Source organism: Sapajus apella, unplaced genomic scaffold, assembly GCF_009761245.1.
Source record: "Sapajus apella isolate SASKATOON/1434 unplaced genomic scaffold, GSC_monkey_1.0 scaffold42, whole genome shotgun sequence".
NCBI lineage: Eukaryota > Metazoa > Chordata > Mammalia > Primates > Cebidae > Sapajus > Sapajus apella.
Genome location: NW_022436982.1, coordinates 99,444 through 114,838, shown reverse-complemented (window position 1 = coordinate 114,838; position 15,395 = coordinate 99,444). Strand labels below are relative to the sequence as shown.

At 50.7% G+C, this 15,395-nt stretch overlaps 2 protein-coding genes across 8 annotated transcripts; one reads left to right on the top strand and one right to left on the bottom strand.

The window, feature by feature from the left end:
* Positions 1-311: 311 nt before the first annotated feature.
* SIGMAR1 (sigma non-opioid intracellular receptor 1) lies at positions 312-4,179 on the bottom strand. Of its 3 annotated transcripts, none has more exons than XM_032299878.1 (4): positions 2,799-4,179; positions 2,472-2,672; positions 2,249-2,341; positions 312-1,441 (listed from the first exon to the last, which is right to left on the bottom strand). In XM_032299878.1, exons 1-4 carry the CDS (start codon positions 2,947-2,949, stop codon positions 1,215-1,217), a joined length of 672 nt encoding a protein of 223 aa, XP_032155769.1. In that variant the 5' UTR covers positions 2,950-4,179; the 3' UTR covers positions 312-1,214. The 3 variants fall into 3 exon arrangements, with proteins under 3 accessions (XP_032155769.1, XP_032155771.1, XP_032155770.1); XM_032299879.1 differs by lacking the exon at positions 312-1,441 and adding an exon at positions 1,869-2,006; XM_032299880.1 differs by lacking the exon at positions 2,799-4,179 and having other exon boundaries at positions 2,519-2,570.
* Positions 4,180-10,888: 6,709 nt separating this feature from the next.
* On the top strand, positions 10,889-15,236 carry GALT (galactose-1-phosphate uridylyltransferase). Of its 5 annotated transcripts, none has more exons than XM_032299867.1 (11): positions 10,889-11,228; positions 11,842-12,011; positions 12,246-12,321; positions 12,410-12,458; positions 12,585-12,714; positions 12,866-12,922; positions 13,064-13,186; positions 13,492-13,624; positions 13,728-13,811; positions 14,140-14,294; positions 15,083-15,236. In XM_032299867.1, the coding sequence occupies exons 1-11, from the start codon at positions 11,147-11,149 to the stop codon at positions 15,161-15,163; spliced, it is 1,140 nt and encodes a 379-aa protein (XP_032155758.1). In that variant the 5' UTR covers positions 10,889-11,146; the 3' UTR covers positions 15,164-15,236. The 5 variants fall into 5 exon arrangements, 4 of the variants coding, with proteins under 4 accessions (XP_032155758.1, XP_032155760.1, XP_032155759.1 ...); XM_032299869.1 differs by having other exon boundaries at positions 11,085-11,228; positions 11,874-12,011; XM_032299868.1 differs by having other exon boundaries at positions 11,186-11,309.
* Positions 15,237-15,395: the final 159 nt, after the last annotated feature.

Below are 15,395 nucleotides of genomic sequence, written 5' to 3'. Positions count from 1 at the left end.
AAAAAAAAAAAAAAAAAAAAAAAAAAAAAAAAGCTAACCAGGTGGCATTTGCCTATAGTCCCAGCTGCTCGTAAGGCTAAGGTAGGAAGATTGCTTGGGACCAGGAGTTCAAAGCAGCAGTGAGCTATGATCACGTCACTGTGCCACTGCACTCCAGCCTGGGAAACAGAGGAGACCCCATCTCTAAAAAAAAAAAAAAAAAAAGAAAAAAAGAAAAAAGCAGCTACCATGAATCACACAGCAAGGGAGATATCTTTTGGAGGTCCCGAGGAGTCAGAGGCTTTTTCTGGATGCTTAGACACAGAAAAAGATGAAACAGATCGACAAATCTTTATTAACAGAAACAGACAGATGGATAGAGAATGCAGCAGGGGCTGTCTGAAAACTGTGATATGTGTGTGTATATGTGTGCATGTGTGTGTTTGTGTGTGTAAAAGGTCTTCTCCAGGCCAGGAAGGGCCCTGTGGAATTAGGCCCACCTGTCTAGATCCTCTCCTCAGTGGTGGGTCCTGGGCTGAAACCAGTTTCCCCATCACACCTCCAAAGAAGGAATGGGGGTCTTTCTGGGAGGGAAGACTCTGACTTCAAGCATTCTTCACATTACTCTGGTTCCCCAGCTGACTTCATTGCTGAAGGGGTTGGGGACAAGCCACAGGGGCACTTGCATAGCAGGGGAGTAGAATGGGGATAAGGCATATGGTGAGGACAGGGGAGAAGGGGAAGGGCATCATAGCTGCGGGTGAAGGGGGCCTCCAAAGGGCAGCTCCTCTTCCCCCTCAAATTGCTGCTGGATTGAGGAGTCAGAGTGAGACAGTATAATACCCTCCCCCAACTTTAACTCCAGAACCCCAGTTTGGTGGGGAGGGGGTAGGAAGCTGTGGAGCTCTGGAAAGGCCTGAGTTAGTGAGTCAAGCTTGTGATGTGTGTTTGAACACAACTGGCTCCCTTGGTATACAAGGGGCTCCCTCTCTGGATGGGTGTGAGTGCATGGTCCTACTGTACGCACAGGTCTCAGTGTCTGTATGTGTCTCATTTGTTCCCATGGGTCTCTGTTTTTGGATACATAAGCATGGATATCCCTACTTATACAGCAGGAACTCAGGATCTGCATGGTGTGAGTATGTCCCTGTCTGTAAACATGGGCTCCAGCAAGTGGATATATGCGGGCCTGCCAGCTCCTGTCCATCCACAGGTCTTCCTTCAGGCCTGGCTGGTCAAGGGTCCTGGCCGAAGAGGTAGGTGGTGAGCTCAAGCCGGAGGCCCCGTGCATAGGCGCGAAGAGTATAGAAGAAGGTGAGGAAGTCCTGGGTGCTGAAGACAGTGTCAGCCAGAGCGAAGGCCAGGGTGGATGGGATGACACCCCGGCCATACTCCACCATCCATGTGTTTGGCCCCCACTCCACAGCCGTGGCTTCACCAGGCCCATGCACTACCGTCTCTCCTGGGGGACAGGGAGCACCCGAGTGAGGAGCCTAGCTCTGCCCTGCCCTTTCATGACTGCTGCTTCCCTGGCCCATGGGCTATCTAGGGGTGGGGAATGGAGAGGGAGCTTCAGAAAAACAAAAAGCCCTATCTCACTGGGCTGGCCCAGCCAGCCACTCCTACGTGTTCTGTGACATCACCTTGCCCATGTCCTCTCTTGGGGGAAGCCATAGAGGGCTACCTTGCCTGGCCATGGACCCACTGTATGGAAGTCTGCACTCCCAAGCCTCACTCAAAACAAGCAGAAATTTAGCCAAACCTAGGCTGGGCTATAGCTAGGGAAGGGGTAGTTCCAGGACTTGTGAGGCTTTATCTGAAAAGTGTTGCTGTTCAACCACCATGCCTGCGATGCATACACCCAACCTCAAACATACTGGGAAGTCCAGTGCTCTACTGCTTAATTGTTTCACTATTAAAAAACAGAAAAGATAACTGTCTGTCTTGTCTTTGGGGTATTGAGAGCATTTCTGATTACCCACTGTCTACCCAACAGTTGCTGGAATATTGGCTGGGTAAAATTGTGCCTGGGCAGACAAAAATCAGAAATGATTAGCAGGAAGTTATGTTTTGTTTCCTTTTGACAGAGGAAAGCACGGTCCCTCAGCTATGCCCCAGCCAATCACCTGTGGCTTATGAGAGGGTGGAGGAAGGGAACCATGAAGAGGGCCCCCCCCAACACACTCCTCTTCCATGCCATGCTCCCCGCAATTGTGGGCACCCCCCCGCGTGAAGGGACCCACTTCTCTGACAGAGCCTCCTCACCCACCTGGGTAGAAGACCTCACTTTTGGTGGTGCCCTCTCTCCACTGGTGGAAGGTGCCAGAGATGATGGTATCCGAGATCTCAGCCCAGTAGCGCCCTAAGTGACAATCACATGGACACTATCAGAGTATTCAAACCATCGCAACGGCCCAGCCAAACATCAGAAAGGAGGGCATGGGCCCCTTTACAACCCCAGCCTCCCAGTCCAGCCAGCCGCTAGCACTGACCCGAGTGGCCGCGGGAGCCCAGGGCGGTGCCGAAGAGCAGCACATACTCGGACAGCGAGGCGTGCAGAAGGCACATGGCGCCCATCCAGCCGCCTGCATTCACGAACACCCACTGCAGTTCCTCGTCGGGCAGCACGTGGCCTGGGTGCAGCCGCCGCAGCTCCACGATCAACCGAGAGAAGGCTAGCTCGTGGTCCAGCCCTGGCGGAGGGAGAGGGGCGGTGGAGTCAGGGCCTGCACCGGTCCTCGGCCCAGGAATGGCACCTTCGGAACCCTGAGCTCGGCTCCCGAACCGGCCGCTCCCCTCCCCGCTCTCTGCCCGCTCACCAGCGTACTGCCGCGCCAGCTGTGCGATCTCTTCGCGCTGGAAGACGAAGCTCTGTCTACCCAGCCAGAGCCAGACGACCTGGGTCAGCACCGCTGCGACAGCCAGGAGCAGCGCGTCCCGCGCCCACCGCCGGCCCACGGTCCACAGCATCCCGGTGGGCGGCGAGGCACTGCGCAGCGAAGGAGGGAGCTGAGGCCTGAAGCTTTGCACTCACCGCCTCGGAGCCCGTCGGCTGCCCACGACGCGCTCCCCCGCCACCGCCGTGGTACGGCTCGCCCTGACCAATCGGAGCGGCCTGGGCACCTCGGCACCACCCACTTCGGTCGAACCATTTCCTCGGGGGGAGCGTGGAGGAGAGGGGCGGCACCGCGCACAGGCGACGAGGGGGCGGAGCCAAGTCGACCAGCTGCCGGAGGCCGGGTCTTCAGGAGTGATCTGCCCTAACGCCACTCTATGTGGGGATAGAAATGGGGGTAGTGAGACACAGAATGGACTACCCCACACGAGCTCACTGGCTGGTGAAGCAGACGAGCCCGGAAGTGGAGCCTTCTAGGAGTCACGATGGTTAAGGCCCGCCATAACCAGCGCTTAAGCGGAGAGGAGGTAGTTCAAGCTGGGAGCCCTAGGGTGAGCATTCCAGAGGCGGTGACACCTGAGCTGTGTCTTTAAGAGCGCGGAGAAGGGGCGTGCTAGCCCACAGGGACCGGCCCCTAGAGCAAAGGCCCCCGAGGAGAGACAGCGTGGGGTCTTCAGGGCCCTGCATTTCCTTCTCTGTTCTGCAGCACAAAATGTGAGAGGAGGCCTTGTAAACCAGCTGTGGGTTATCATCAGGGGAGGAAAGGGATTAGATTTTGTCACCGAGTGGCACAGGACTACCGAGTTGAGGGGAGCAAGATGAGATAGGGAGACCATGACTGTGGTCCAAGTAAGAGAGAAGGTCTGCCAGTGGAGATGGAAGAAAGAAATGAGCTTAATAACTCTGGAAATGGACTTGGCAGGGCTTGATATTTTCTTCCTGGAATACTCTTCCCCCTTTATCCTATCCCCACTTTTCCCTTATTTGGCTAACATCCTTTGCATATCTAGCTGGCAATTGAGTGTTCAGGTCTGGAAGCCCAGATCCAGTCTAGAGCTAGAGCTGGGAGTTGTCATTCATTTAGGCAACAGATGTTTTGTCAGCACTTGTATGTGCCAAGTTCTGTGGTGACCATTAGGGATATGGCTGGAAACAATGGTCCCACTCCCCAGCTTAGAGATCTCACTAGAGAGTCTACAGAATACTTCTAAGAATGGATAAAATCTCACAGGGAGAGAGAATAGAGTAAGATAAGGCTTAAGACAGAGCCTGCGAGAGCACCAACAGCAAAGGGTAGGCAGAGGAAGAAGAAAGCTAACAGGAAAAGAAACAAAAGAGAAAAGAGGCAGCATAGTACGGTGATTAAGAAATAAACTCTGGAGCTGGACTGCCTGAGTTCAAAGCCTGGCTCCTACCTACTAGCTGTCTGATCTTGGGCAGGTTACTTAAAATTTCTGTGACTCAGTTTTCTTACCTGTAAAATGAAATGAACAAAAGTACCTACCTCATAGTACAAATCTTCATTGTGATGAGATTAAATAGTTTAATATTTATAAAGCAGTGCCTCACATGGTGAGCATTTTTATGTGATGGTTTTATATATATATATAAAACATAAATGAATTGGAAGAGAGTAGCCTCATACGTTTTTGACCTTAAAGAAAAAAACTATGTGTGTACCTATGCAACAATCTTGCATGTTCTTCACATGTACCCCAAAACCTAAAATGCAATTTAAAAAATTAAAAAAAAAGAAAAAAAAAAAACTGAGGCTGGGTGCGGTGGCTCATGCCTGTAATCCCAACACTTTGGGAGGCTGAGTGGGGCAGATCACTTGAGTTCAGGAATTTGAAACAAGCCTGGGCAACATGGTGAAACCCCATTTCTACAAAAAATACAAAAATTAGGAGTGGGGGTGCACACCTGTAGTCCCAGCTACTCAGGAGGCTGAAGTGGGAGGATCGCTTGAGCCTGGGAAGTGTAGGTTGCAGTGAGCCAAAATTGTGCCACTGCCCTCTAGTCTTGGCAACAGAGCTAGACCCTGCCTCAAAAAAAAAAAAAAAAGGCCCGGCACCGTGGCACATGCCTGTAATTCCTGAGCCCAGGAGTTTGAGACTACCCTGGGCAGCATGGTAAAACCTCGTCTCTACTAAAATACAAAAAATTAGCCAGGCATGGTAGCAGCCTCCTGTAGTCCCAGCTACTCAGGAGGCTGAGGCAGGAGAATCTCTGGAACCCAGAAGGTGGAGATTGCAGTTAGCCAAGTTGGCACTGTCCAGCCTGGGCAACAGAGGGAGACCCTGGCGGAAAGGAAAGGAAAGGAAAAGGAAGGGAGGAAGGGAAGGGGAGGGGATGGGGGAGGGGAGGGGAGGGGAGGAGAGGGGGGGGGAGGGGAGGGGAGAGCTGAGGCAAAATTAACATAGAAAGGAAAGGGAGAAAGAGAGAAAAGAAAGAGCTGAGGCAAATTAACGTAGAGAGTTTATTTGGGCCAAGGTAGAGAACAGCTCCTCAGGACACATTTCCAAGTTGCCTTGGGGAATGTTGATACAAGCAAGTTTTTATTTTTATTTTTTATTTTCTTAGAGATGGATTCTTACTCTATTGCCCAGTCTGGAGTGCAGTGGTGCGATCTTGGCACACTGTGACCCCCAACTCCCAGGTTCAAGCTATCCTCTTGCCTCAGCCTTCTAAGTAGTTGGGACCACAATGTGTGCTACCATACCTGGCTAATTTTTGTATTTTTAGTAGAGACAGGGTTTTGCCATATTGGCCAGGCTGGTCTCGATGTGGGTGGGGGAAGGTGAGATATGACTGCTGTTACATGCTGTCACACTTTTTTTTTTTTTTTTTTTTTTAATATTTTGAGATAGAGTCTTGCTCTTGTTGCTCAGGCTGGAGTGCAATGGCACAATCTCAGCTCACTGCAACCTCCACCTCCTGGGTTCAAGTGATTGTCCTGTCTTAGCCTCCCGGGTAACTGGGAATACAGGTGCGTGCCATCACGCCCGGTTAATTTTTGTAATTTTAGCAGAGACAGGGTTTCACCATGTTGGCCAGGCTTGGGTTTCACCATGTTGGTCTTGAACTCCTAACCTCGTGATCCACCTGCCTTGGCCTCCCAAAGTGCTGGGATTACAGGCATAAGCCACTGCACCCGGCCAACACACTTTTTTTTGTTTTTGTTTTTTTGAGATGGAGTCTCGCACTGTCCCCCCAGCTGGAGTGCAGTGGCAGGATCCTGGCTCACTGCAACTTCTGCCTTCAGGGTTCAAGCAATTCTCCTGCCTCAGCCTCCCAAGTAGCTGGGGTTACTGGTGCCCACCACCATGTCCAGCTAATTTTTTGTAATTTTAGTAGAGATGGGGTTTCACCATGTTGGCCAGGCTGGTCTCAAACTCCTGACCTCGTGATTCACCCACCTCAGCCTCCCAAAGTGCTGGGATTACAGGCATGAGCCACTGTGCCTGGCCCATGCTGTCACATTTTAATGCCTCTCTGGGCCTGATAATTAAAAGGGGCTGGCATTTCTCAGTTAAAGTTTCTTTTCTTTCTCAAGAGTGATGGAATGAAGGGTCAACACAGTTAAATATAATTGTGAGATTCAATAAGATAATGGGAAATGGTCATTAGACTTTTGAGTAGAAGCACGTGGCAGAGACAATGCTATGCACTCACAAATCCATTTCCTTTTGTTCTTGAGCAGCTAGATTACATTCTACAGTCTACTTTGGGTTATGTGATTGCATTCTGGCCAAGGAAATATAGATAGAGATGATGTATGACACTTCCAGGCCTGGCTCCTAAAATCTCCTCTGAAATTCTTTTTTTTCCTTCTTGTTAGGAGACAGGATCTTGCTGTCACTCCCAGAGTGGTATCAAATTCTTGGGCTCAAGTGATCTCCCACCTAGGCTTCCCAAGTACCTGGGAGACTACAGGAACATGCTAGCATGCCCAGCTTGAAATTATTTACGTTTTCTTTCTTCCCTTATCTATTACTGTAGTTATAGAATATTCTGAGACCCTAGGAAATGGCATAGCCACTAGATGGATGGCACCTGGATCCCTGAATGCTGCTTGAAACAGAGCTCCCTGTTACCCCCAGAATCAACTGTAGTTCTAAGCCATTGAGTTTTGGGGGTTTGTTACATCAACTAAGATTACTTACCCTGACAATATAGGGCAAAAGATGTGTTACAATATACTGTGCAGCTAAGTGTAGAGGCCAGGAAGATGGCCCATGTTTTTAAGAAACTTTGTGGGCTGGGCACGGTGGCTCACATCTGTAATCCCAGCATTTTGGGAGGCAGAGGCAGGTGAATCACCTGAGGTCAGGACTTTAAGACCAGCCTGGCCAACATAGTGAAACCCTGTCTCTACTACAAATACAAAAATTAGCTGGGTATGGTGGTGCATGCCTGTAATTCCAGCTACTGGGGAGGCTGAGGCAGGAGAATCACTTGAACCTGGGAAGCACAGGTTGCAGTGAGATTGCACCACTGCACTCCAGCCTGGATGACAGAGCGAGACTCCATCTCAAAAAATAAACAGAAAAAAGAAATTTGGCAGAGAAATTAAGGATGAAGAAGGGATTATGTAGAAGAGAATGCAGGATTGATGTTTTTGCATTGGTTCAGGCTTCTGTGGCATTGACTTGACAATTCACTAACAACCCTGAACAGCAGGGATTAGCCCCCAAATTTGGTCTCTGCTCCCCATTCCAGGAACAGCTTTCTGGGATCATCAGGGCCTATAGTTCCCCTATCTGGTCTTTCAGAAAGATTTTCCAGAGCTTTCCAGGCATAGTGGCTACACCTGTAATCCCAGCACTTTGGGAGGCTGAGATGGGCAGATTACCTGAGGTCAGAAGTTCAAGACATGGTGAAACCCCATCTCTACAAAAATACAAAAATTAGTCAGGCATGATGGCAGGTGCTTGTAATCCAGCTGCTTGGGAGGCTGAGGCAGGAGAATCGCTTGAATTGGAGGTGGAGATTGCAGTGAGCTGAGATCATGCTACTGCACTCCAGCCTGGGCAACAGAGCACGACTCTGTCTCAAAAAAAAAAAAGCTTTTCCAGCTTACACTGTTTAAAATAAAAAAATAATAAAAATAAAAGGAGTGTCCAGGGTAGGGGACTAAGGGGTTAGGGATCACAGCCATCTTTCCCCCAGATGTAACAGCAGAGATCAGTGTCAGAGGCATCTGAACAACTCCATCCAGAGCAACTCCATCTTAAATAGGGGCTAGGTAAAATGAGGCAGAGACCTACTGGGCTGCATTCCCAGACAGTTAAGACATTGTAAGTCACAGGATGAGATAGGAGGTTGGCACAAGATACAAGTCATAAAGACTTTGCTGATAAAGTTGCAGTAAAGAAGCCAGTCAAAACCAAGAAGGCCACAAAAGTGACCTCTTGTCATCCTCACTGCTACATTCCCACCATTGCCATGACAGTTTATAAATGCCATGGCAATGTCAGGAAGTTGCCCTATATGGTCTAAAAAGGGGAGGCATGAATAATCCACCTCTTGTTTAGCATACTATCAAGAAATAACTGGCCAGGTGTGGTGGCTCATACCTATAATCCCAGTACTTTGAGAAGCCAAGACAGGCGGATCATCTGAGGTCAGGAGTTCAAGACCAGCCTGGTCAACATGGTGAAACCCCGTCTCTACTAAAAATACAAAAATTAGCTGGGCGTGGTGGCAGGCACCTGTAATCCCAGCTACTTGGGAGGCTGAGGAAGGATAATCACTTGAACCTGGGAGGCAGAGGTTCCAGTGAGCCAAGACCAAGCCACTGCACTCCAGCCTGGGCAACAGACTGAAATTCTGTCTCAAAAAAAAAAAAACCATAAAAATGGGAAACCAAGGCTGGGCGCGGTGGCTCATGCTTGTAATCCCAGCACTTTGAGAGGCTGAGGCAGGCAGATTACAAGGTCAGGAGTTCAAGACCAGCCTGACCAACATGAAACCTTGTCTCTACTAAAAATACAAAAATTAGCCAGGTCTGGTGGCACATGCCTGTAATCCCAGCTACTCAGGAGGCTGAGGCAGAAGAATTGCTTGAACCCGGGAGGTGGAAGTTACAATGAGTCAAGATTGTGCCACCGCACCGCAGCCTGGGCAACAGAAATCTAAAAAAAAAAGGGCAGTTAGCAGCCCTCAGGGGTGCTCTGTCTATGGAGTAGCCATTCTTTTATTCCTTCACTTTCCTAATAAACTTGCTTTCACTTCATGCTATGGACTCACTTTGAATTCTTTCTTGCATGAGATCCAAGAACCCTCTCTTGGGATCTGGATCGGGACCCCTTTCCTGTAACAACGCCTCTGGGATCTGGAAGGGAGGGAGCTAGATAGGCCCCATCTTAGCCATTCTCTTCTTCCTCCCAAAAATGACCGTGGGGAGTCACAGAAAGAGGAGAATTAGGGAGATGTTCTTGAAGAGATGTTCCTGATGGGGGTCAGGATTTAGTTGCAGTGATTCAGAGGTGGGACTGAAGCACTAGTGTTCTTGGGAAAATGGAGCTGTCTACAAACTCTAGTCACTCAAACAAATACAACTGAGAGGATAGAAAAACAGATCTCCTGTTCCTGTCTTACCTTTTTGGATACTATGAACAGCCAGTGGGACAGGTAAAACCCCCATTTTTCAGTCCCCAGCTCCCTGCCTCTTACCTCAAAAGGTAGCCTCTTCCAATTCCAGTCTGAGGACCCTAGGGCACAGATCAAGTAAATGACCCATGACCTAGTTTTTGCAGCTCAATTGCAAAACACCTGGCTTGGATTGGCCTGGATTGGGGGAAGGGACCTCCCTGGTATAGCTCAGCTTCTAACTCACACTAGGTTTCTGTTTTGCATTCCACTTAAGTCTGAGAGGCATCTCACAGCACTGGCAAGAGCCTTGGAAACTTGCATTCAAATCTCTGCTTGGCCACTAATTCTCTGGGTTACCTTGAGTCCTCTGGTCCCCACTGGGAAATGGGGAAGAGGTTTAGACAATATTTAGATGGCTCTTTAAAAGTACCAGGAGGCCAGGCATTTGGGAGGCTGAGGTGGGCAGATCACTTGAAGTCAGGAGTTCAAGACGTCTGGCCAACATGTGAAACCCTGTCTCTACTAAAAATACAAAAATTAGCCGAGTGTGGCGGCAGGCACCTGTAATCCCAGCTACTTGGGAGGCTGAGGCAGGAGAATCTCTTAAACCCAGGAAGCAGAGGTTGCCGTGAGCTGAGATTGTGCCACTGCACTCCAGCCTGGGTGACAGAATTAGACTCTGTCTCAAGGAAAGAAAGAAAGAAGAAAGAAAGAGAAAGAAAAAAAGAGAAAGAAAGAAAGCGAAAGAAAGAAAGAGAGAAAAAAAGAAAGAAGAAAGAAAGAAAGAATGAAAGAAAGAGAAAAAAAGAAAGAAGAAAGAATGAAAGAAAGAAAAGAAAGAAAGGAAAGAAGAAAGAAAAAAGTACTAGGGGAGGAATTAATTTGAATTCTATCCTAGTGTTAGCCAATTGGTCTGATTCAAGGAAAATTTTAAAAAGGGAAGGGGATGTGTAAAGGAAACACCAGGCCCCACCTAGATGGTGGCTGGAACTTCTGATGGTCCTGTACCCCCCAGATTTTTAGGTTTCTTATAGCCCTTTTAACACTCCCACTTCTTGTGCTTTCTGTCTTTGTGTGTGTATGAGGGAGAGAGAGGAAGGAGAGCAAGAATGAGAGAAAGGGAGAGAATATGGTTACTCAGCACTCTTTCCCAAATTTATTTTTGCTTTTGGGGATGGATCATGGTTATGGTGAAGTACTCCTCCCGCACCACCGGGTTTGCCTCTCCTCCACTACAGCCACTGAACAGGTGACTGAAGTGCTTGGTAATATCATTACTCCAGGGTAAGCTCAGGCAGGGCAGAGTCAATAGGTGCCTAGCACATGGTAGATGCTCAGTAAATATTTGCTGAATGAAAGATCAAATGAATTACTGCAGCAAGCAAGTCCTGTAGGCGTCCTGGAGCCCAAGGATTCTGCAGTAAGCAGCTTTCACAGAGATTCTTCCAGTGTAGCGGCTCCAGCACTGGGTGGAGTGGGATCGTCAATGCCGTCCCCCAGGGTTCAGAGTTGCTCTGAGCCCCGCCCCCAGGTGGCCCGGCAGCCCACCCAGTTAGTCACGTGCTGGCGGCTAGCCAATCATCGGGGGCGGTGCGGGGCGGGGCGGTAGAGACGGAGAAAGCGAAGGGTAAGACACCGCCCTGCAGACTTTCCAGCGGATCCCCCGGTGTCCTCATGTCGCGCAGCGGAACCGGTCCTGAGCAGCGCCAGCAGGCGTCAGAGGCGGACACCGCAGCAGCAACCTTCCGACCAAGCGGTAACCGTACCGCGGCCGGGACTCGCTAGGGCGCAGAGCCTAGCCCTCTGCTTCTTTAGGAAGTTCTTGCCCCCACCGAAGGTTGGAACGCTCATTCCGAGCCAGACAGACAAGGCGAACAGTCGCCAGTGTACAGGCTGCAGGCCAGTTGGCGCTGGGAAGGTCCAATCCTAGGCCTCTAGCTCTGGAGCGGGACAGGGCGGAGAGGGCGCTGCCGAGCTTGGGCCTGCTGGTGGGTGAGACCCAGGAGAGAGGGAGCTCGAGAGCTTTGCGGCCGGGCGCGGTGGCTCACGCCTGTAATGCCAGCACTTTAGAAGGCCGAGGCGGGCGGATCACGGGGTCAGGAGTTCGAGAGCAGCCTGGCCAATATGGTGAAACCCTGTCTCTCCTAAAAAAATACAAAAATTAGGCGGGTGTGGTGGCACGTATCTGTAGTCTCAGCTACTCGGGAGGTTGAGGCAGGAGAATCGCTTGAACCTGGGAGGTGGAGGTTGCAGTGGGCCGAGATCAAGCCACTGCACTCCAGCCTGGGCGACAGAGTGAGACTTCGTCTCAATAAATAAATAAATAAATAAGAGAGTTTTGCGGACTGATCTTGACTGTGTGCCCCCAGACCATCAGCATATCCGCTACAACCCGCTGCAGGATGAGTGGGTGCTGGTGTCTGCTCACCGCATGAAGCGTCCCTGGCAGGGTCAAGTGGAACCCCAGCTTCTGAAGACAGTGCCCCGCCATGACCCCCTCAACCCTCTGTGTCCCGGGGCCACCCGAGCCAATGGAGAGGTAAGCCTGTAAAGCCCTGCATCTGCAGGCTGGGCCACAGGGATTAGTTCCCTCCTTAGAGCTATCCTCCACCCACAGGGACAGTGAACCTCCTTCTGGGTCCTATCCCATCAAGCCTTTTTGTCTCCTAGAGTGGGCCTTCCCTACTCCCTTGTAGCCTGTTCAGTCTTTGAAGCCCATCAGGTAACTGGTGGTATGGGGCGGTGAATGCTTCTAGCCCATCTTTGTCAGTAGGTGAATCCCCACTACAATAGCACCTTCCTGTTTGACAACGACTTCCCAGCTCTGCAGCCTGATGCCCCCAGTCCAGGTAACCTGGCTCCAACTGCTGTTGGGAGGAGGGCAGCTAGACCTCTTGGGGGTCTTCTGCTGCAGAGAGTGATGCTCCTTTATCTCAGGACCCAGCGATCATCCCCTTTTCCAAGCAAAGGCTGCTCGAGGAGTCTGGTAACTATGGATTTCCCCTCTTATAACTTTCAAACCAGGGTTGGAGACTCAGCATTGGGGTTGGGCCCTGCCCATAGCACAGCCAAGCCCTACCTCTCGGTTTTCTTTTTCCCCCTCACCACCCAGTAAGGTCATGTGCTTCCACCCCTGGTCGGATGTGACGCTGCCACTCATGTCGGTCCCTGAGATTCGGGCTGTTGTCGATGCATGGGCCTCAGTCACAGAGGAGCTGGGTGCCCAGTACCCTTGGGTGCAGGTTTGTAAGGTTGCCCCTTCCCCTGGATGGGCAGGGAGGGGGTGATGAAACTTTGGTTCTGGGGAGTAACATTTGTTTCCACAGGGTGTGGTCAGGAGGGGGTTGACTTGGTGTCTTTTGGCTAACAAAGCTCCCTATCCCTACCTGATAGATCTTTGAAAACAAAGGCGCCATGATGGGCTGTTCCAACCCCCACCCCCACTGCCAGGTAAGGGTGTCAGGGGCTCTGGTTGGTTTCTTGGCTGAGTCTGAGCCAGCACTGTGGACAGGACAAAGGATATATGCAAATGACGTGGAGGCTTGGAGGTAAAGGAACTGCCTGCTCTTCTCTGCTTTTGCCCCCTGACAGGTGTGGGCCAGCAGTTTCCTGCCAGATATTGCCCAGCGTGAGGAGCGATCTCAGCAGGCCTATAAGAGTCAGCATGGAGAGCCCCTGCTACTGGAGTATAGCCGCCAGGAGCTACTCAGGAAGGTGGGAGAGAGCCAAGCCCTCTGTCCCCAAGGAGTCCCTAGCTTTCTTACCCCACGCGAGAGAGGTGTGTAAAGAAGAAAGCTAGAGGGGAACTAGCAGAAAGACTTGCTAGGAGGCCTTAGCAATAATCCAGTAATGTGAAGAAAAGAGGATGGTGACTTAGACTCAGGTGGTTAATGGTGGAGGTGGTGAGAAGCCATCAGATCCTGAGCACATTCTTTTCTTCTGCTTCCCCTGCCTATTTGCTGACCCCACCCTGGTCCCTATGTCACCTTGGTGACTTCCTATCCATTCTGTCTGCTTAGGAACGTCTGGTCCTAACCAGTGAGCACTGGTTAGTGCTGGTCCCCTTCTGGGCAACGTGGCCCTACCAGACACTGCTGCTGCCCCGTCGGCATGTGCGACGGCTACCTGAGCTGACCCCTGCAGAGCGTGATGGTCAGTCTCCCAACTAGGACCCTGGGGCTAGGCACTGGGTGGGGGTTGCTCCCGGTAGGGTCAGCGTCTAGACCCCAGGCTGAGAGTCAGGCTCTGATTCCAGATCTAGCCTCCATCATGAAGAAGCTCTTGACCAAGTATGACAACCTATTTGAGACGTCCTTTCCCTACTCCATGGGCTGGCATGGTGAGGCTTTTCAAGTACCTATATCTAGTCCCAACACCATTTTTGGGCTCCTGGGGCCTGGCTTAGTGAACTACATTCCCAAATGAGCGAGACTTGAAACAGTTGCTGGGGGAAGTGGCCAGAGCAGAGATGCTGGGACTGAGGTTGGAGCAGCAAACTTGGTGAAACTGTGTCTCCAATGTGCTTTCTAATTTCCTGCCAGCTCTTCTCAGGCAGGGGATCCTGGGAGATGTGGTTTTCAGGTACCTGGCTGGGTTTGGGCTTAGGGGCTAAGCTGGAGAACTGAAAAAAGCCTCTCTTCCCCAACTGTTTCTCTTCTTTCTGTCAGGGGCTCCCACAGGATCAGAAGCCGGGGCCAACTGGGAGCACTGGCAGCTGCACGCTCATTACTACCCTCCGCTCCTGCGCTCTGCCACTGTCCGGAAATTCATGGTTGGCTACGAAATGCTTGCTCAGGCTCAGAGGGACCTCACCCCTGAGCAGGTCAGGACTCAGAGCAGTCTGGCTTCTCCAGATGCTTACATACAGTATGTGTAGGCACTAGATACTTCTGTTGCCCTTGCGCTCCAATCATTGCACAAGGCAGAAAACAGCTCTGGCAGGGAAGGGACTGCCAAAGTTAGGAGCCCTAGGGCCTGGAAGGAGGATATGGTCCTTAGGTTCCCTTTCTCTTCTGCTTTCTCTAGGGATCCCAACAGTCATGACCCTGATAACTCCCATAACATCCTGGGCATTCCTTGGGACTGAGGAGCTGCTCAACTCTTTCATCCCCTGGTGGCTCCAGCAGTCCTTATCACCAGCCTCCCAATCTGGGAGTGGGCCTGTGGGATTCATATTTCATATTCATATTTCAAACTATAATATCCAGTGAAGTGTTTCCTGAGTACCCAGAACTCCATAACACCGACTAGGTGCTTTGGCTCATGCCTTAATCCCGGCACTTTGGGAGGTCAAGATGGGAGGATTGCTTGAGCCCAGAAGCCTAGCAACATAGGAAGACCCTGTCTCTACAAAAAAATTTTTTAAAGTTACCCAGGTTGGTGGCATATACTGTGGTCCCAGTTACCTGGGAGGCTGAGATAGGAGGATTACTTGGGCCCAGGAGTTTGAGGCTGCAGTGAGCCATGATCATGGCATCACTGCATTGCAGCCTGGGCAACAGAGCAAGACCCTGTCTCAAAAAACAACAACAACAACAACAAGAAGTCCATACCACCATTCTTGGCAGCCCAGCCCTTATCCTCCTTACTTGCTCCCTGTCCCTTTTCCAGGCTGCGGAGAGACTAAGGGCACTTCCTGAGGTTCATTACCGCCTGGGGCAGAAGGAGAGGGAGACAGCAACCATCGCCTGACCACAGGGCCTTGAATCCTGTCCTGGAATTTGGGCAGATATAGCATTAATAAAATTGTGCATCTCAAACTTCAGTCACATACTCTAATATCAGAGGAGTGTGAACCTTTAGGGATCTAGGGTTAAAAGCTGAAGGCATAGCTCCAGCTACAACTTTACTTTTTCTACAGATATGTAAAATCTTGATGCAAAAATTCTACCCCAAATCTCTGAACAAAATTAATATTCAGTAT